The sequence below is a fragment of the Oncorhynchus tshawytscha genome, unplaced genomic scaffold, assembly GCF_018296145.1.
Source record: "Oncorhynchus tshawytscha isolate Ot180627B unplaced genomic scaffold, Otsh_v2.0 Un_contig_8974_pilon_pilon, whole genome shotgun sequence".
NCBI lineage: Eukaryota > Metazoa > Chordata > Actinopteri > Salmoniformes > Salmonidae > Oncorhynchus > Oncorhynchus tshawytscha.
In genome coordinates this window covers 313017-335244 of record NW_024609795.1, presented here as the reverse complement: position 1 = coordinate 335244, position 22228 = coordinate 313017, and the positions used below count along the sequence as shown (strand labels likewise).

At 49.8% G+C, this 22228-nt stretch overlaps 1 protein-coding gene across 1 annotated transcript in view; it reads right to left on the bottom strand.

Moving 5' to 3' along the window:
• The window catches only part of coro7 (coronin 7), a 262730-nt gene that overhangs the window by 21171 nt on the left and 219331 nt on the right, over nucleotides 1–22228 (bottom strand). Inside the window, 2 exon segments of the mRNA XM_042318189.1 lie at nucleotides 3628–3685; nucleotides 3883–3937. Of these exon segments, the coding sequence (XP_042174123.1) occupies nucleotides 3628–3685; nucleotides 3883–3937 (113 nt within the window).

The window sequence follows — 22228 nt, the reverse complement described above, 5'->3', positions numbered from 1 at the left end:
GGGTGTGTGAGAGAGGGAGTGGGAGAGGTATCAGGACAGACCTGGGTGTGGGAGAGGTATCAGGACAGACCTGGGTGTGGGAGAGGTAGCAGGACAGACCTGGGTGTGGGAGAGGTAGCAGGACAGACCTGGGTGTGGGAGAGGTAGCAGGACAGACCTGGGTGTGGGAGAGGTATCAGGACAGACCTGGGTGTGGGAGAGGTATCAGGACAGACCTGGGTGTGGGAGAGGTAGCAGGACAGACCTGGGTGTGGGAGGGGTATCAGGACAGACCTGGGTGTGGGAGAGGTAGCAGGACAGACCTGGGTGTGGGAGAGGTAGCAGGACAGACCTGGGTGTGTGAGAGAGGGAGTGGGAGAGGTAGCAGGACAGACCTGGGTGTGTGAGAGAGGGAGAGGTAGGAGGACAGACCTGGGTGTGTGAGAGAGGGAGTGGGAGAGGTAGGAGGACAGACCTGGTATGTGAGAGGTAGCAGGACAGACCTGGGTGTGTGAGAGAGGGAGAGGTAGCAGGACAGACCTGGGTGTGTGAGAGAGGGAGTGGGAGAGGTAGCAGGACAGACCTGGGTATGTGAGAGAGGGAGTGGGAGAGGTAGCAGGACAGACCTGGGTGTGGGAGAGAGGGAGTGGGAGAGGTAGCAGGACAGACCTGGGTGTGTGAGAGAGGGAGTGGGAGAGGTAGCAGGACAGACCTGGGTGTGTGAGAGAGGGAGAGGTAGGAGGACAGACCTGGGTGTGTGAGAGAGGGAGTGGGAGAGGTAGGAGGACAGACCTGGTATGTGAGAGGTAGCAGGACAGACCTGGGTGTGTGAGAGAGGGAGAGGTAGCAGGACAGACCTGGGTGTGTGAGAGAGGGAGTGGGAGAGGTAGCAGGACAGACCTGGGTGTGTGAGAGGTAGCAGGACAGACCTGGGTGTGTGAGAGAGGGAGTGGGAGAGGTAGGAGGACAGACCTGGGTGTGTGAGAGGTAGCAGGACAGACCTGGGTATGTGAGAGAGGGAGTGGGAGAGGTAGCAGGACAGACCTGGGTGTGTGAGAGAGGGAGTGGGAGAGGTAGGAGGACAGACCTGGGTGTGTGAGAGAGGGAGTGGGAGAGGTAGCAGGACAGACCTGGGTATGTTAGAGGGAGTGGGAGAGGTAGCAGGACAGACCTGGGTATGTTAGAGGGAGTGGGAGAGGTAGCAGGACAGACCTGGGTATGTTAGAGGGAGTGGGAGAGGTAGCAGGACAGACCTGGGTATGTTAGAGGGAGTGGGAGAGGTAGCAGGACAGACCTGGGTGTGTTAGAGGGAGGGGAGAGGTAGCAGGACAGACCTGGGTGTGTGAGAGAGGGAGTGGGAGAGGTAGCAGGACAGACCTGGGTGTGTGAGAGAGGGAGTGGGAGAGGTAGGAGGACAGACCTGGGTGTGTGAGAGAGGGAGTGGGAGAGGTAGCAGGACAGACCTGGGTGTGGGAGAGGTAGCAGGAGAGGTAGCAGGACAGACCTGGGTGTGTGTGAGAGGGAGTGGGAGAGGTAGCAGGACAGACCTGGGTGTGTGTGAGAGGGAGTGGGAGAGGTAGGAGGACAGACCTGGGTGTGTGAGAGAGGGTGTGGGAGAGGTAGCAGGACAGACCTGGGTGTGTGAGAGGGAGTGGGAGAGGTAGGAGGACAGACCTGGGTGTGTGAGAGAGGGAGTGGGAGAGGTAGCAGGACAGACCTGGGTGTGTGAGAGAGGGAGTGGGAGAGGTATCAGGACAGACCTGGGTGTGGGAGAGGTATCAGGACAGACCTGGGTGTGGGAGAGGTAGCAGGACAGACCTGGGTGTGGGAGAGGTAGCAGGACAGACCTGGGTGTGGGAGAGGTAGCAGGACAGACCTGGGTGTGGGAGAGGTATCAGGACAGACCTGGGTGTGGGAGAGGTATCAGGACAGACCTGGGTGTGGAGAGGTAGCAGGACAGACCTGGGTGTGGGAGGGGTATCAGGACAGACCTGGGTGTGGGAGAGGTAGCAGGACAGACCTGGGTGTGGGAGAGGTAGCAGGACAGACCTGGGTGTGAGAGAGAGGGAGTGGGAGAGGTAGCAGGACAGACCTGGGTGTGTGAGAGAGGGAGAGGTAGGAGGACAGACCTGGGTGTGTGAGAGAGGGAGGGGAGAGGTAGGAGGACAGACCTGGTATGTGAGAGGTAGCAGGACAGACCTGGGTGTGTGAGAGAGGGAGAGGTAGCAGGACAGACCTGGGTGTGTGAGAGAGGGAGTGGGAGAGGTAGCAGGACAGACCTGGGTATGTGAGAGAGGGAGTGGGAGAGGTAGCAGGACAGACCTGGGTGTGGGAGAGAGGGAGTGGGAGAGGTAGCAGGACAGACCTGGGTGTGTGAGAGAGGGAGTGGGAGAGGTAGCAGGACAGACCTGGGTGTGTGAGAGAGGGAGAGGTAGGAGGACAGACCTGGGTGTGTGAGAGAGGGAGTGGGAGAGGTAGGAGGACAGACCTGGTATGTGAGAGGTAGCAGGACAGACCTGGGTGTGTGAGAGAGGGAGAGGTAGCAGGACAGACCTGGGTGTGTGAGAGAGGGAGTGGGAGAGGTAGCAGGACAGACCTGGGTGTGTGAGAGAGGGAGTGGGAGAGGTAGGAGGACAGACCTGGGTGTGTGAGAGGTAGCAGGACAGACCTGGGTGTGTGAGAGAGGGAGTGGGAGAGGTAGGAGGACAGACCTGGGTGTGTGAGAGGTAGCAGGACAGACCTGGGTATGTGAGAGAGGGAGTGGGAGAGGTAGCAGGACAGACCTGGGTGTGGGAGAGAGGGAGTGGGAGAGGTAGCAGGACAGACCTGGGTGTGTGAGAGAGGGAGTGGGAGAGGTAGCAGGACAGACCTGGGTGTGTGAGAGAGGGAGTGGGAGAGGTAGCAGGACAGACCTGGGTGTGTGAGAGGTAGGAGGACAGACCTGGGTGTGTGAGAGGTAGGAGGACAGACCTGGGTGTGTGAGAGGTAGCAGGACAGACCTGGGTGTGTGAGAGAGGGAGTGGGAGAGGTAGCAGGACAGACCTGGGTGTGTGAGAGAGGGAGTGGGAGAGGTAGGAGGACAGACCTGGGTGTGTGAGAGGTAGCAGGACAGACCTGGTATGTGAGAGGTAGCAGGACAGACCTGGGTGTGTGAGAGGGGAGTGGGAGAGGTAGCAGGACAGACCTGGGTGTGTGAGAGGTAGCAGGACAGACCTGGTATGTGAGAGGTAGCAGGACAGACCTGGGTGTGTGAGAGAGGGAGTGGGAGAGGTAGGAGGACAGACCTGGGTGTGTGAGAGAGGGGAGTGGGAGAGGTAGCAGGACAGACCTGGGTGTGTGAGAGAGGGAGTGGGAGAGGTAGCAGGACAGACCTGGGTGTGTGAGAGAGGGAGTGGGAGAGGTAGCAGGACAGACCTGGGTGTGTGAGAGAGGGAGTGGGAGAGGTAGGAGGACAGACCTGGTATGTGAGAGGTAGCAGGACAGACCTGGGTGTGTGAGAGAGGGAGTGGGAGAGGTAGCAGGACAGACCTGGGTGTGGAAGAGGTAGCAGGAGAGGTAGGAGGACAGACCTGGGTGTGTGAGAGAGGGAGTGGGAGAGGTAGGAGGACAGTATTGGAAAATGAACAACCACTGAAGATCTGTCCTTACCTTGGGAAAGGAATGGTTCAGTGGCAGACACCTCGAAGCAGTCAATGACACTATCTCCCTATGGAAGAGAGAACGAAGCAGTCAATGACACTATCTCCCTATGGAAGAGAGAACGAAGCAGTCAATGACACTATCTCCCTATGGAAGAGAGAACAAAGCAGACATGTATTTACTGAGGAAGATAATGGTCAAATATGAAATGAGGCCAGCTGCCTTCATACTATCTGTTAAGGGAGACAACAAACTACATCTTACCATCCCAGATACTGTGAGGAGGCCTGAGTCAGGGTCAAACAAAGGCATCAGGGTCCTGAGAATGGAGAAGAGGGGGGGAAGATGGAGAGGGAGTAGAGGGAGAAGAGAGAGAGGGAGTAGAGGGAGTAGAGGAGAGAGGGAGTAGAGGGAGAAGAGAGAGAGCAGGGAGAAGAGAGAGAGTAGAGGGATGAGAGAGAGAGGAAAGAGAGAGTATAGAAGGAGGAGAGAGAGGAAAGAGAGTGTAGAGGAGGAGAGAGAGAGTAGAGGGAAGAGGGAGTAGAGGAGAGAGGGAAGAGGGAGAAGAGAGAGAGGGAGAAGAGAGAGAGTAGAGGGAGAAGAGAGAGGGAGAAGAGAGAGAGCAGGGAGAAGAGAGAGAGTAGAGGGAGAAGAGAGAGGGAGAAGAGAGAGAGTAGAGGGAGAGAGAGAGAGGGAGAAGAGAGAGTAGAGGGAGAAGAGAGAGGGAGAAGAGAGAGAGAGAGTAGAGGGATGAGAGAGAGCAGGGAGAAGAGAGAGAGAGAGGGAGAGAGAGAGAGAGAAGAGAGAGAGAGAGTAGAGGGATGAGAGAGAGCAGGGAGAAGAGAGAGAGTAGAGGGAGAAGAGAGAGGGAGAAGAGAGAGAGAGAGAGAGAGGGGGGAAGAGAGAGAGTGAGAGAGAGAGAGAGGGGGAAGAGAGAGAGTGAGAGGAGAGAGAGAGGAGGGGGAGGAGAGAGAGAAGAGGGGAAAAGATACAAAGAGAGAGAAGATTTTCAACAAGCTGCAAAACAAGTTGAATCAATCACAAAAATCAACAGGCCAGTTTACTGTAGTTTCAATCACCAACCACTAGATGGGAAACACACCACTCACAGGAGGAATGCTACATGTCGTAGTTCAGTACTAGGAACCTTAACTTGCACTGCAGATATCCTCCCTCAGCAATATGTTATTATATTTTTATTTGGCTAATTAGCTGGTCATTATAAAGAATAACAACATATTAATCAAAGCAAGCAATTTCTGGCATTAAACTACAAATTGAGCACAAAAATTCTACACACACACACACACACACACACACACATACAGAGTAGTGTCCAGGGGACTTCTTGTAATAGAGTCAGAAGGGAAGTGGTGTGTGAGGTCACAGCTTCACATCACAGTCCCTCCATGAGAATGCCAGAGTAAGGCATCATGGTCAGAGAGAGGAGGACAGACAGACCGTGATAGAGGGAGGGATGGTTGTTGATAGTGAGGAAGATGTAGAGGTGGAGGGTCTGATAAATACACAGACCTTTCAGAATATCTGTTCTATGTTATATATCTATATTTATCTGAACGTTCCACAACGCTGTGCCCCACTGAACACAACAGGCTGGTCAATCAGGCCCATTCTATGGCTGAATGTCACACACAAACACACGCACACACAAATCATCCACAGTGAGTGGTGATGTCATGATGTATAAATATGAATCTAATGACAGACTGGAGTAGACTGACTGTTCTCCCTGATACTGCTGACTATAGGGACACGGAACTGTCTGTGTCTGTCTGTGTGTCTCCCTGATACCGCTGACTATAGGGACACGGAACTGTCTGTGTCTGTCTGTGTGTCTCCCTGATACCGCTGACTATAGGGACATGGAACTGTCTGTGTCTGTCTGTGTGTCTCCCTGATACCGCTGACTATAGGGACACGGAACTGTCTGTGTCTGTCTGTGTGTCTCCCTGATACTGCTGACTATAGGGACACGGAACTGTCTGTGTCTGTCTGTGTGTCTCCCTGATACCGCTGACTATAGGGACATGGAACTGTCTGTGTCTGTCTGTGTGTCTCCCTGATACCGCTGACTATAGGGACACGGAACTGTCTGTGTCTGTCTGTGTGTCTCCCTGATACCGCTGACTATAGGGACACGGAACTGTCTGTGTGTCTCCCCGATACCGCTGACTAGAGGGACACGGAACTGTCTGTGTGTCTCCCTGATACCGCTGACTAGAGGGACACGGAACTGTGTCTGTCTGTGTGTGTGTAACCCAAAGCACACAGCAAATAGACATCCAGAGTTGAACTCTGAGAAGCTGAATGAATGAGAACAAGTACATGTTGTACATGCTGACTTCTGGAAAAGTGCTGTGATTGGTCCCTTGTTCAAACCAAGGTGTTTTGGTTGTTTCTGATGTAAGTGGAACTGAATAGGGGCCCTGCTACCCCCTATTTCCATCTCCCTCTCTCACACACACACACACCTCTCTTTCTCTCACAGTCCTGCAGATTGGACTGAACCCCTCCATCCCTCTCTCTACCCACCCCAGCCCTGTGAAGTCAGTGAGGGGCGGCCACGCTTCGTTAGTGCCTCTCTGTGTTCCCATGTCCAAGTCAGTCCACAGGGAGCCCCTCCATTCCCACACCCCCTTGTTCCGTCCACCTCTCTCTCCCTCCCTCACCCTCCTCCATGTCTCCAATAGGTGCAATACCAAATGGCCCTTTCTCTCATTCTCTTATCTCTGTATGTTTATCTTGTGTTTTCTCACACTATCCCATAGGAGAAACTTACACCAATCACACAGCTGAATAATGGAGTTCTGGCCTTATCACAGATCATCCATACTGTTTTCTACAGTGGTCACGCTCCACAGCACTGGGACTGGAGTGCATTTTCCCACACACACACACACACACACACACACACACACACACACACACACACAAAGCCATCGATCACGTCATTCATATATAGGTAGGAATAAAGTGACTAGGCCACAGGATAGACAATAAACAGTAGCAGCAGTGAATGTGGTGAGTCCAAAGAGTGTAAAAAGGGTCAACGCAGATATTCTGGGTAGCTATTTGGTTCATTATTTAACAGTCTTATGAACTTTGAGATGTGGCACCTTACACCTGACTGGGTGTTACGTTCATGTTGAGCTCACAGTGCTTTGAGATGTGACACCTTACACCTGACTGGCTGTTACGTTCATGTTGAGCTCACAGTGCTTTGAGATGTGACACCTTACACCTGACTGGGTGTTACGTTCATGTTGAGCTCACAGTGCTTTGAGATGTGACACCTTACACCTGACTGGCTGTTACGTTCATGTTGAGCTCACAGTGCTTTGAGATGTGACACCTTACACCTGACTGGCTGTTACGTTCATGTTGAGCTCACAGTGCTTTGAGATGTGACACCTTACACCTGACTGGGTGTTACGTTCATGTTGAGCTCACAGTGCTTTGAGATGTGACACCTTACACCTGACTGGGTGTTACGTTCATGTTGAGCTCACAGTGCTTTGAGATGTGACACCTTACACCTGACTGGCTGTTACGTTCATGTTGAGCTCACAGTGCTTTGAGATGTGACACCTTACACCTGACTGGCTGTTACGTTCATGTTGAGCTCACAGTGCTTTGAGATGTGACACCTTACACCTGACTGGGTGTTACGTTCATGTTGAGCTCACAGTGCTTTGAGATGTGACACCTTACACCTGACTGGGTGTTACGTTCATGTTGAGCTCACAGTGCTTTGAGATGTGACACCTTACACCTGACTGGGTGTTACGTTCATGTTGAGCTCACAGTGCTTTGAGATGTGACACCTTACACCTGACTGGGTGTTACGTTCATGTTGAGCTCACAGTGCTTTGAGATGTGACACCTTACACCTGACTGGCTGTTACGTTCATGTTGAGCTCACAGTGCTTTGAGATGTGACACCTTACACCTGACTGGGTGTTACGTTCATGTTGAGCTCACAGTGCTTTGAGATGTGACACCTTACACCTGACTGGGTGTTACGTTCATGTTGAGCTCACAGTGCTTTGAGATGTGACACCTTACACCTGACTGGGTGATACGTTCATGTTGAGCTCACAGTGCTTTGAGATGTGACACCTTACACCTGACTGGGTGTTACGTTCATGTTGAGCTCACAGTGCTTTGAGATGTGACACCTTACACCTGACTGGGTGTTACGTTCATGTTGAGCTCACAGTGCTTTGAGATGTGACACCTTACACCTGACTGGGTGTTACGTTCATGTTGAGCTCACAGTGCTTTGAGATGTGACACCTTACACCTGACTGGGTGTTACGTTCATGTTGAGCTCACAGTGCTTTGAGATGTGACACCTTACACCTGACTGGGTGATACGTTCATGTTGAGCTCACAGTGCTTTGAGATGTGACACCTTACAAAAAAAAAAAATATATATTTTTTCATTCCCGTGGTGTACGGTCTGTAATACCATGGCTTTCAGCCAATGAGAATTCAGGGCTTGAACCACCCAGTTTATAATTGTTTTTAGAACAAACAGGACAAATTCCTCTTGTCTGTCTCTTTTCACCACTGAAGGTCACATGCAGGTCAGTGCTTTTTTTATATTCTCTGCATACAGTGCATTCAGAAAGTATTCAGACCCCTTGATGTTTTCCACATTTTGTTATGTTACAGCCTTATTCTAAAATGGATGACATTTTTTGGTTCCCTCATCAATATACACACAATACCCCATAACGACAAAGAAAAAACAGATTTGAAAGATTTTTGAAAATGTATTCTAATTAAAAGCCAGAAATATCACATTTACATAAGTACTCAGACCCTTTACTCAGTACTTTGTTGAAGCACCTTTGGCATTGATTACAGCCTCAAGTCTTCTTCCTTCTTTCTGACATTCAGAGACTTGTCCTGAAGCCACTCCTGCTTTGTCTTGGCTGTGTTCTTAGGGTCTTTGTCCTATTGGAAGGTGAACCTTCACCCCAGTCTGAGGTCCTGAGTGTTCTGGAGCAGGTTTTCATCAAGGATCTCTCTGTACTTTTCTCAGTTCATCTTTACCTCGAGCTTGACTGGTCTCCCAGTCCCTGCCGCTGAAAAACATCCCCACAGCATGATGCTGCCACCACCATGCTTCACCGTAGGGATGGTGCCAGGTTTCCTCAAGATGTGATGCTTGGCATTCAGGTCAAAGAGTTCAATCTTGGTTTCATCAGACCAGAGAATCCTGTTTCTCATAGTCTGAGAGTCCTTAAGGTGCCTTTTGGCAAACTCCAAGCAGGCTGTCGTGCCTTTTACTGAGGAGTGGCTTCCATCTGGCCACTCTACCATAAAGGCCTGATTGGTGGAGTGCTGCAGAGATGGTTGTCCTTCTGGAAGGTTCTCCCATCTCCACAGAGGAACTCTGGAGCTCTGTCAGAATGACCTTTCGGGTTCTTGGTCACCTCCCCAACCAAGGTTTTTGCTCTTACATGCACTGTCAACCGTGGGACCTTCTATAGACAGGTGTGTCCCTTTCCATATCATGTCCAGTCAACTGAATTTACCACAGGTGGACTCCAATCAAGTTGTAGAAACATCTCAAGAATGATCGATGGAAACAGGATGCACCTGAGCTCAATTTCGAGTTTCATAGTAAAGGGTCTGAATACTTATGTAAGGTATTTCTGGTTTTGCTAAAATGTTGTTTTTTTTAAAAGAAGAAAAAAACTAGTTTTTGCTTTGTCATTATGGGGTATTATGCGTAGATTGATGATGTAAAAAATATATTTAATAAGTTTTCAAATAAGGCTGTAATGTAACAAAATGTGGAAAAAGCAAAGGGGTCTGAATACTTTCCGAATTCACTGTGCTTCAACCTAACCGGATAACATTAGAACATTAGGGAGAAAACTACGATTCACAAATGGATCTGTGATTCCAACTCAACGGCCAAATAATTCCCCCACAGGAAAGAATGAGAGGGCTCACCAAGACAAATAAAGAGAGAGAGAGAGAGAGATGGTTTAGCAGGTGCTGGGCAAAGAGCCACGGAGCACATTTTCACCTCAACATTAAGACCCATTCTGAGGCAAAAGACATCTGCTTCCATCATGGGTCTAACGTTTATCTTTCTGCACTACAATCACCCCCCACCCCCCAAAGACGAACCACACACACATCACACACTCCACCCCCCCACCACACACACCCCCACACACTCCACCCCCACCCCAAAGATGAACCGCACACCACACACACACCCCCAAAGACAACCACACACACATCACACACTCCACCCCCCCACCCCCAAAGATGAACCGCACACACACAAATCACACACTCCACCCCCCCAAAGACGAACCACACACACATCACACACTCCACCCCTCCCACACAACAGATCCCCTGGTGTTAGAGAAGGATCCCCATGGCTTCAGTCTGTCAGCTTCCAGTTTATCAGAGATGAGAGAAAACAGAAGGAGAAAGGAGGAGAAACCCCTCTTCAGCTTAGCCATCACCTCATCGCTCCTCCAGAGAGCTACAACAACCTTACAGCCATTCAAATGACCTTCCACACATGACAGGAACCTTCAGCACCGCTAGATAGGACTACGTTATGTGTGGAGATAGAGAGAGTTTGTGTGACTGTGTGTACTGCAAGTATTTGTGTGTTCATACTGTCAGTGAGTGTGTGTTTAACCTCAGCCCAGAAAGATGATGAAATGAGTCTGAACGAGGAGAGTACAGCAGATAGAGTCTGAATGAGGAGAGTACAGTAGATAGAGTCTGAATGAGGAGAGTACAGTAGATAGAGTCTGAATGAGGAGAGTACAGTAGATAGAGTCTGAATGAGGAGAGTACAGTAGATAGAGTCTGAATGAGGAGAGTACAGTAGATAGAGTCTGAATGAGGAGAGTACAGTAGATAGTCTGAATGAGGAGAGTACAGTAGATAGAGTCTGAACGAGGAGAGTACAGTAAGATAGAGTCTGAACGAGGAGAGTACAGTAGATAGAGTCTGAATGAGGAGAGTACAGCAGATAGAGTCTGAATGAGGAGAGTACAGTAGATAGAGTCTGAATGAGGAGAGTACAGTAGATAGTCTGAATGAGGAGAGTACAGTAGATAGAGTCTGAACGAGGAGAGTACAGTAAGATAGAGTCTGAATGAGGAGAGTACAGTAGATAGAGTCTGAACGAGGAGAGTACAGCAGATAGAGTCTGAATGAGGAGAGTACAGTAGATAGAGTCTGAATGAGGAGAGTACAGTAGATAGAGTCTGAATGAGGAGAGTACAGTAGATAGAGTCTGAATGAGGAGAGTACAGTAGATAGAGTCTGAATGAGGAGAGTACAGCAGATAGAGTCTGAACGAGGAGAGTACAGTAGATAGAGTCTGAATGAGGAGAGTACAGTAGATAGAGTCTGAATGAGGAGAGTACAGTAGATAGAGTCTGAATGAGGAGAGTACAGTAGATAGAGTCTGAATGAGGAGAGTACAGTAGATAGAGTCTGAATGAGGAGAGTACAGTAGATAGTCTGAATGAGGAGAGTACAGTAGATAGAGTCTGAATGAGGAGAGTACAGTAGATAGAGTCTGAATGAGGAGAGTACAGTAGATAGAGTCTGAATGAGGAGAGTACAGTAGATAGAGTCTGAATGAGGAGAGTACAGTAGATAGAGTCTGAATGAGGAGAGTACAGTAGATAGAGTCTGAATGAGGAGAGTACAGTAGATAGAGTCTGAATGAGGAGAGTACAGTAGATAGAGTCTGAATGAGGAGAGTACAGTAGATAGAGTCTGAATGAGGAGAGTACAGTAGATAGAGTCTGAATGAGGAGAGTAGAGTAGATAGAGTCTGAATGAGGAGAGTACAGTAGATAGAGTCTGAATGAGGAGAGTACAGTAGATAGAGGGAAGAGGAAAAAGAGGGGACAGTCAGACAGAGGGAGAGGTAGATAAAATACATGGGGTGGAGGTGGAGAGGGGGAGAGGTGGAGAGGTGGAGAGGTGGATAAAATACATGGGGAGAGGTAGAGGTGGAGATGGAGAGTTGGAGAGGTGGAGAGGTGGAGAGGTGGATAAAATACATGGGGAGAGGTAGAGGTGGAGATGGAGAGTTGGAGAGGGGGAGAGGTGGAAAGGGAGAGAGGGGGTAGAGAGGTGGAGAGGTGGATAAAATACATGGGGAGAGGTAGAGGTGGAGATGGAGAGTTGGAGAGGGGGAGAGGTGGAAAGGGAGAAAGGGGTAGAGAGGGGGAGAGGTGGAAAGGGGTAGAGAGGTGGAGAGGGGGAGAGGTGGAGAGGGGGAGAGGTGGATAAAATACATGGGGAGAGGTAGAGGTGGAGATGGAGAGTTGGAGAGTTGGAAAGGAAGAGAGGGGTAGAGAGGGAGAGAGGTAGAGAGGGGGAGAGGGGTAGAGAGGGGGGGAGAGGTAGAAGTAGAAAGGGAGACAGGTGGAGATGGAGAGTTGGAGAGGGGGAGAAGTGGAAAGGGAGAAAGGGGTAGAGAGGGGAGAAGTAGAGAGGGGGAGAGAGAGGGGGAAAGGTGGAGAGAACGAGAGAGAGAGAGGGGAAAGGTGGAGAGAAAGAGAGAAAGAGAGGTAGAGAGGGGAGAGGTAGAGGGGGTGGAGAGAGAGAGGAGAGAAAGGTGGAGAGAAGAGAGAGAAAAGAGAGAAAGGGTAGAGAGAGGTGGAGAGGTAGAGAGGTAGAGAGGTAGAGAGAGAGAGAGAGAGGGGAGAGAGGTGGAGAGGTAGAGAGGTGGATAGAGAGGTGGAGGTAGAGAGAGAGAGAGGGAGAGAGAGAGGTGGAGAGGTAGAGAGGGGAGAGGTGGATAGAGAGGTGGAGAGAGAGAGGGGAGAGAGGTAGAGGGGTACAGGTAGAGAAAGGTAGAGAGCAACACAGGTGAGGGCCATCAGCAGCTGTGATCTGAGGCAGATTTGGAGGGAAAATAGTCTGAAAATGAACAGAAACTGGAGCGAACCCAACCGAGAGTACGCAGTCATGAACACACACAGCTATACGGTAAACACACACACACACACATACTCTCTGACGTTTAGGCAAAAATACTCAGCTGTGGATATAAGCTGAGAGGTGAGGTACACTGTGTGTGTGTGTGTGTGTGCACGCTACAGCCTTGCCCTTGCATATCAAGCCTCACACAGTACAGCATTATGTCTAGTTAATTAACTTCAGAGATCCAGGATATAGGGCAGGCAGACAAACAGGCAGTGAGGCAGACAGGCAGTGAGGCAGACCGACAGATGGGCAGGCCAAAAGGCAGGCAGGCAGACAGATAGCGTTGACTGTAGTAGCCTGATAGATCAGTATCGCTGAAAGGCACCTGTCACTACAGTTTGAGTCCTGTCCTGCACCAGCCCCCAGACACAGGCCTCTTATCTGGAGCCACTGGGGCAAAGCCAGGCAGGCTGGGTTAGTGAGTAGTGAGTAGTGTGTAGTGTGTAGTGAGTACTCACTGGGCCTGTCCAATGGCCCATACAGTACAGCAGTAGGCCAGAGGACACTAGTCATTCAGTACACAGAGTACCAGTGAATATAGACAGATCATATACAAAGGTCATACAGGCCAGTCATAGAGTCATACAGAAAGTCAAGCCCTAAGATCTATCTATACTGAACACAAATATAAATGCAACATGTTTACTAAATTATAGATCATATAAGGAAATCAGTCTTAAAAAAAAAATTAGGCCCTAATCTAAGGATTCTCTAATCGAAGGACATGACTGGGCATGTGAAATCCTATGGCACAGCCATAGGTGGGCCTGAGAGGCATAGGCCCACCCACTGGGGAGCCAGACCCACCCACTGGGGAGCCAGACCCACCCACTGGGGAGCCAGACCCACCCACTGGGGAGCCAGACCCACCCACTGGGGAGCCAGACCCACCCACTGGGAGCCAGACCCACCCACCGGGGAGCCAGACCCACCCACCGGGAGCCAGACCCACCCACTGGGGAGCCAGACCCACCCACTGGGGAGCCAGACCCACCCACTGGGGAGCCAGATCCACCCACTGGGGAGCCAGACCCATCCACTGGGGAGCCAGACCCATCCACTGGGGAGCCAGACCCATCCACTGGGGAGCCAGACCCATCCACTGGGGAGCCAGACCCACCCACTGGGGAGCCAGATCCACCCACTGGGGAGCCAGACCCACCCACTGGGGAGCCAGACCCACCCACTGGGGAGCCAGACCCACCCACTGGGGAGCCAGATCCACCCACTGGGGAGCCAGACCCATCCACTGGGGAGCCAGGCCCAGTCAATCAGAATGAGTTTTTCCCTACAAAAGGGCTTTATTCCAGACAGAAATACTCCTCAGTTTCATCAGCTGTTCCGGTGGCTCTTCTCAGACGATCCAGCAGGTGAAGAAGTGGGATGTGGAGGTCCTGGGGCTGGTGTGGTTACACGTGGTCTGCGGTTGTGAGGCCGGTTGTACACACTGCCAAATTCTCTAAAATGAAGTTACACGGCTTATGGTAGAGAAATTAACATTCAATTCTCTGGCAACAACTCTGGTGGACATTCCATTCCAGAATGCCAATTGCATCTCCTTCGAAACTTGAGACATCTGTGGCATTATGTTGTGTGACAAACTGCACATTTTAGAGTGACCTTTTATTGTCCCCAGTACAATGTGCACCTGTGTAATGATCATGCTGTTTAACCGTCTTCTTGATATGCCACACCTGTCAGGTGGATGGATTATCTTGGCAAAGGAGAAATGCTCACTAACAGGGATGGAAACAGATTTATGCGCAATATTCAGAGAAATAAGCTTTTTGTGAGTATGGAACATTTCTGGGATCTTTTATTTCAGCTCATAAAACATGGGACCAACACTTTACATGTTGCCTTTATATTTTCTGGACCAAAGGTCAGTCCTAGTGTTTTATGTTCATAGTGAGGGATGAAAACACATCCTCTCTGTTCATAACTCAGCCTTCTGGCATCTTGTGACGAGCCCTTATCTGACCATACAGCTTTTGCATGTCTCTTCCTGTACACCCTCTTTCTCTCTCTTCTCTCTGTGCCCTTATGTCTCTTCCTGTACCCCCTCTTTCTCTCTCTTCTCTCTGTGCCCTTATGTCTCTTCCTGTACCCCCTCTTTCTCTTCTCTCTGTGCCCTTATGTCTCTTCCTGTACCCCCTCTTTCTCTCTCTTCTCTCTGTGCCCTCATGTCTCTTCCTGTACCCCCTCTCTTTCTCTCTCTCTCTGTGCCTTTATGTCTCTTCCTGTACCCCCTCTTTCTCTCTCTTCTCTCTGTGCCCTTATGTCTCTTCCTGTACCCCCTCTTTCTCTCTCTTCTCTCTGTGCCCTTATGTCTCTTCCTGTACCCCCTCCTCTTTCTTGTGCCCTCTCTTCCTCTCTGTGCCCTTATGTCTCTTCCTGTACTCTTTCTCTGTCTCTGTGCCCTTATGTCTCTTCCTGTACCCCCTCTTCTCTTCTCTCTGTGCCCTTATGTCTCTTCCTGTACCCCCTCTTTCTCTTCTCTCTCTGTGCCCTTATGTCTCTTCCTGTACCCCCTCTTTCTTTCTCTCTGTGCCCTTATGTCTCTCTGTGCCCTCATGTCTCTTCCTGTACCCCCTCTTTCTCTCTCTTCTCTCTGTGCCCTTATGTCTCTTCCTGTACCCCCTCTTTCTCTCTCTCTCTGTGCCCTTATGTCTCTTCCTGTACCCCCTCTTTCTCTCTCTTCTCTCTGTGCCCTCATGTCTCTTCCTGTACCCCCTCTTTCTCTCTCTTCTCTCTGTGCCCTCATGTCTCTTCCTGTACCCCCTCTTTCTCTCTCTTCGCCCTCATGTATCTTCCTGTACCCCCTCTTTCTTCGCCCTCTCTCTGTGCCCTCATGTATCTTCCTGTACCCCCTCTTTCTCTTCTCTTCTCTCTGTGCCTCCCTGGTCTCTCTCGCTCTCCCTGTCCACCTCCCTCCCTCTCTTTCAGGGTATTGGGTTCCAGTCTGTCTCGGTGAGTGGGTGAGGTTGTGGTTTAAGAGTGCAATCAGTGAGTTGAAGAGACCTCTGAACTGTGACCTCTACAAACCACTTTATCTTCCTGTACCCCCCCCCCTCTTCTCCATCAACAGTGCCTCTCCTGGACCCTTCTGTGTCTCCCTGTCCCACCCTATTCACTATGAGGTCAAAGCAGTCTGTTTGCAGGGAACAGATGGGTTCCAGTCTGTCTCGTCCAGTGGGTCAGTGGGTGAGGTTGTGGTTTAAGCGCCACTGCAATCAGTGAGTTGAAGAGACCACTGAACTGTGACCTCTACAAACCACTTTATCAGTTATCCCCCCACTGCAATCCATCAACAGGCCACTGCAAAATCTCACAGGACCCTTCTGTGTCTGCGTTGTGAATCCCACCCTATTCACTATGAGGTCAAAGCAGTGCTGTTAGTGCAATGGAACAGATAGGGTGCCGTTTGAGATTTGTCCAGTGGGTCACAAAGACAACATGGGAGCCACTGCAATAGAGTTAGGGTTGTGGGAGCCACTGCAATAGAGTTAGGGTTGTGGGACTCACTGCAATAGAGTTAGGGTTGTGGGACCCACTGCAATAGAGTTAGGGTTGTGGGAGCCACTGCAATAGAGTTAGGGTTGTGGGAGCCACTGCAATAGAGTTAGGGTTGTGGGACCCACTGCAATAGGGTTAGGGTTGTGGGACCCACTGCAATAGGGTTAGGGTTGTGGGACCACTGCAATAGGGTTAGGGTTGTGGGAGCCACTGCAATAGGGTTAGGGTTGTGGGACCCACTGCAATAGAGTTAGGGTTGTGGGACCCACTGCAATAGGGTTAGGGTTGTGGGAGCCACTGCAATAGGGTTAGGGTTGTGGGACCCACTGCAATAGGGTTAGGGTTGTGGGACCACTGCAATAGAGTTAGGGTTGTGGGACCCACTGCAATAGGGTTAGGGTTGTGGGAGCCACTGCAATAGAGTTAGGGTTGTGGGAGCCACTGCAATAGAGTTCGGGTTGTGGGAGCCACTGCAATAGGGTTAGGGTTGTGGGAGCCACTGCAATAGAGTTAGGGTTGTGGGAGCCACTGCACTGCATAGAGTTAGGGTTGTGGGAGCCACTGCAATAGAGTTAGGGTTGTGGGAGCCACTGCAATAGGGTTAGGGTTGTGGGAGCCACTGCAATAGGGTTAGGGTTGTGGGAGCCACTGCAATAGGGTTAGGGTTGTGGGAGCCACTGCAATAGAGTTAGGGTTGTGGGAGCCACTGCAATAGAGTTAGGGTTGTGGGAGCCACTGCAATAGGGTTAGGGTTGTGGGAGCCACTGCAATAGGGTTAGGGTTGTGGGAGCCACTGCAATAGGGTTAGGGTTGTGGGAGCCACTGCAATAGAGTTAGGGTTGTGGGAGCCACTGCAATAGAGTTAGGGTTGTGGGAGCCACTGCAATAGAGTTAGGGTTGTGGGACCCACTGCAATAGGGTTAGGGTTGTGGGACCCACTGCAATAGGGTTAGGGTTGTGGGAGCCACTGCAATAGGGTTAGGGTTGTGGGAGCCACTGCAATAGAGTTAGGGTTGTGGGACCCACTGCAATAGGGTTAGGGTTGTGGGAGCCACTGCAATAGAGTTCGGGTTGTGGGAGCCAATAGGGGGGAAAAGTCAACTATGACTGGAGTAAACCAGAGTAATCCAGCCATATAAAACTTCCCTCTCTAACAGGAGCATGATAGGAGCATGACAGGAGCATGATAGGAGCATGATAGGTGGAGGACTATGATCAGGTGGAGGATGATTTATGAGTGTTATAAGGAATAGAGACATATCTAACAGTTTCCCCATAGGACATTGAGGATACAAATGTAGTCAGGTTGGCTTTAAGAGTGAGCGTGTCAGAGATGCCCATGTCTGTGTGTGTGGCTGGTTGATAGTGGTAATCACAAAACAAACACTTACATGATGAATAGTATCACTATGAACACATATGTTACTCCCATAAATGTGTTTATGGATGGGCAGACGTGACCTCCCTAGGTCTGAATTAGGACCAGCGTTATCCCATGACCCACCATGTTAACCCGGTTTCTCCAGTCCCACGGACGGACTATCAGGGTTATGACAGGTTATCTATTAGCTGTTTTGTCTTGCCACAACAATGGAGGGATTTGAGGGAGAAATAATCCACCAGTGATTAACAGGATTTGAAGATTTTAGACCGGAACAGCGATGGACCTGGCAACCCCAGTCGGTTCCGGATTCTCAGGGTATGGCTTCCATTGTTCTGTGGTTACGGTTACATTCTGCTCAAGTTCTGCTCCATGGAGTCGGGCCGAGTGATGTACAGTTTAATACATTGGCAGACATTTAGAAAAAAGCCCACTATGTGGTGTGATGAGGATTTATGTCAAATAAGTGCTTCTAATTAGCCTATACGATGATGTCATGAAGCCAAACATTCTAAACAGTTCAGCTTTGGGTTTGGCAGTGTTGGAGAGTTATGGTTCAAGAGATGTGAAAACATGAAACAGAATGGTCTGGAATGTTAAAAAGAGCTGTGAAAACATGAAACAGAATGGTCTGGAATGTTAAAAAGAGCTGTGAAAACATGAATCGGACTAGTCTAGAATGTTATAAACACTACATAATATTGAGCTACTTCTTCCACCATTCTGAACGGGTTGTGGGCTTGTCGCCTAGGCTGTGGGGCAGCACGGACTCAGGGTCGTGTTCATACAGACTGGAACGAGCTGTGAAAACATGAACATGACCCCCTTTTTTTGTTTCCTGTTGAAAAACAAAAAAATGATTATAGTTGCGTGCACTAATGAACACAGCCCAGTTCTCCTGGTTGTTGTAGTGAGAGGAATACAGCTCTCATTGAAACATCCATTCACCTGGTTGTTGTAGTGAGAGGAATACAGCTCTCATTGAAACATCCATTCACCTGGTTGTTGTAGTGAGAGGAATACAGCTCTCATTGAAACATCCATTCACCTGGTTGTTGTAGTTGTAGTGAGAGGAATACAGCTCTCATTGAAACATCCATTCACCTGGTTGTTGTAGTTGTAGTGAGAGGAATACAGCTCTCATTGAAACATCCATTCACCTGGTTGTTGTAGTTGTAGTGAGAGGAATACAGCTCTCATTGAAACATCCATTCACCTGGTTGTTGTAGTTGTAGTGAGAGGAATACAGCTCTCATTGAAACATCCATTCACCTGGTTGTTGTAGTGAGAGGAATACAGCTCTCATTGAAACATCCATTCTCCTGGTTGTTGTAGTGAGAGGAATACAGCTCTCATTGAAACATCCATTCACCTGGTTGTTGTAGTGAGAGGAATACAGCTCTCATTGAAACATCCATTCTCCTGGTTGTTGTAGTTGTAGTGAGAGGAATACAGCTCTCATTGAAACATCCATTCACCTGGTTGTTGTAGTGAGAGGAATACAGCTCTCATTGAAACATCCATTCACCTGGTTGTTGTAGTGAGAGGAATACAGCTCTCATTGAAACATCCATTCACCTGGTTGTTGTAGTGAGAGGAATACAGCTCTCATTGAAACATCCATTCACCTGGTTGTTGTAGTGAGAGGAATACAGCTCTCATTGAAACATCCATTCACCTGGTTGTTGTAGTTGTAGTGAGAGGAATACAGCTCTCATTGAAACATCCATTCACCTGGTTGTTGTAGTGAGAGGAATACAGCTCTCATTGAAACATCCATTCACCTGGTTGTTGTAGTTGTAGTGAGAGGAATACAGCTCTCATTGAAACATCCATTCACCTGGTTGTTGTAGTGAGAGGAATACAGCTCTCATTGAAACATCCATTCACCTGGTTGTTGTAGTGAGAGGAATACAGCTCTCATTGAAACATCCATTCACCTGGTTGTTGTAGTGAGAGGAATACAGCTCTCATTGAAACATCCATTCACCTGGTTGTTGTAGTTGTAGTGAGAGGAATACAGCTCTCATTGAAACATCCATTCACCTGGTTGTTGTAGTGAGAGGAATACAGCTCTCATTGAAACATCCATTCACCTGGTTGTTGTAGTTGTAGTGAGAGGAATACAGCTCTCATTGAAACATCCATTCACCGGCTTGTTAACGTCTCAGTGGTGGGGGTATAATATTACTGTTTTATTACATTCCACCACAAATCCCTAAACCCTGGGTCACACACGGGCTAGCCAGGGCCTGACACCAAGGACACCGCTATCCCAACCCAACAACTTCAACTAACACCAGGCTGGAGTTAACTACCGCTATTTACACAAGGAAACAACGTAGTTCTCTAATACAGAAACAGTCCGCTGCCCAGGCTTGTATATCAGTAGGAACATATCCTGGTAGCTGCCTAGCTGGACAGGAATACTCAGCCCTGCTAAGACTGCCACTGAAGTGTGTGTGTGTGTGTGTGTGTGTGTGTGTGTGTATCTCTGTGGGTGTGTGTGTGTAATAAGTCTGCCGCAAGTCTCCTTCTACTCTGTAGCCAGTTCATTAGAAGGGAATTAGCAGTGATGCGTCACGTTCCCGAGCAGGGGAAGAAAGACCAGGATTGTTGGCCTGGTGGAGGTGGAGAGGCCAGCTGTGGCAGCGTCTGAGCCCGGCTGACGAGGCCCTCAGATGGGCTGCCAAGCGACCCGTCTCCCCCTCTCCTCTCCATGCTCCACCAGGCCCTGTTGGCCCTGTCGTCTGGCTCCTCAGACAGCAACAGCACACGCAGGCTTTAATTAGACCGAGCACACGTTCCCATGTCAACAGGTTGGTGTGTGATGCGGCCCCTGTGCAGACACACACACCGATGCCGCACACACACACAGATGACGCACACACACAAAGACTCGCCAACCGATGGTCACACACACACTCGCTGACTGATATACACAACCACTGATGGCCACAGACAGAGGCATGGCAGCACACACACCACAACCTCAGGTACAGACGCCGACACAGACCCAGTGTTCTGTCCTGTTTCAACATGTTTCTCCCTCTTCTTTTTCTGATGTTTTCCTCAGGACTGGCTCCTCCTGGTAAACCTGTCATCACTACCCCTGTCTTCAGACGGACACCATTACACTACAAACCCCTCCCACTGACGTCTAGCACCCAGAGAAGCTGTGGACACCACATATCAACTCATCACCACCAAGACAAACATGATTAAAACATGATCGTTTATAGTATAATGAGAGCTCAAAGTGAAGATGTATAACATCACAACCCTCCTCCTACCTCTGCCCGGCGGTGTGGCCGCATCAGATGACAAAGGGTCTGTTTTAAATAACGTTGACTCTGCCAGCCTGACTCAAAATGACACACAGACAGACAATACACAATAACACACACACAGAAGATATTGGGTAGCACACATAGGGACATAGTGTAGAAGACATAGGGACATAGGGGAGAAGACATAGGGACATAGGGTAGAAAACATCGGGTAGAAGACATAGGGGAGAAGACATAGGGACATAGGGTAGAAGACATAGGGTAGAAGACATAGGGACATAGGGGAGAAGACATAGGGTAGAAGACATAGGGACATAGGGGAGAAGACATAGGGACATAGGGAGAAGACATAGGGACATAGGGACATACATCGGGTAGAAGACATAGGGACATAGGGACATAGAAAACATCGGGTAGAAGACATAGGGGGGAGAAGACATAGGGACATAGGGTAGAAGACATAGGCATAGGGTAGAAGACATAGGGACATAGGGTAGAAGACATAGGGACATAGGGTAGAAGACATAGGGACATAGGGACATAGGGTAGAAGACATAGGGACATAGGGTAGAAGACATAGGGACATAGGGTAGAAGACATAGGGTAGAAGACATAAGGTAAAAGTCATAGGGACATAGGGTAGAAGACATAGGGACATAGGGTAGAAGACATAGGGTAGAACACAAACACATACATAAGAACACACTGGAGACTTATATTTACCTTTGAGAAAAAGAGACATTAAAAAAATCATATCTATTGAAACATACACAAACTTCTCCAGTTCTTAACCATTCTTCCCCGCTTGTATCACTTTTCATCCCCTCCCTTCTATCTCCCTGTCCTTCCCTCACCAATCCATCCCTCTTCCCTCTCTCTCTCCCAGACACGCACACACAGAGGGTAGAGACCTATAAATGTCTGGTTATCTGTCCCAGACTGCTTCGTAATAGTAAAGCCATGTCACTGGCCATAAACAAGCAGGGAGGATTATTCTCACCCCCTCAGCACTGAGCTGGCCTGCAGTAGGGTAGAGTGGACTGGGGAACACCAGGGCCTGCAGTAGGGTAGTGTGGACTGGGGAGCACCAGGGCCTGCAGTAGGGTAGAGTGGACTGGGGAACACCAGGGCCTGCAGTAGGGTAGTGTGGACTGGGGAGCACCAGGGCCTGCAGTAGGGTAGAGTGGACTGGGGAACACCAGGGCCTGCAGTAGGGTAGAGTGGACTGGGGAGCACCAGGGCCTGAAGTAGGGTAGTGTGGACTGGGGAGCACCAGGGCTGGGAGGGCTTGGAGGTTCAGGGGAGTGTGGGTGGGCATTTGGAGGTTCGGTGAGGGGAAGGAAGAGATCATATCTAGCAGAGAGGAGAAGGCAGAGAAAGTTGATCTCCCAGATCACAGATG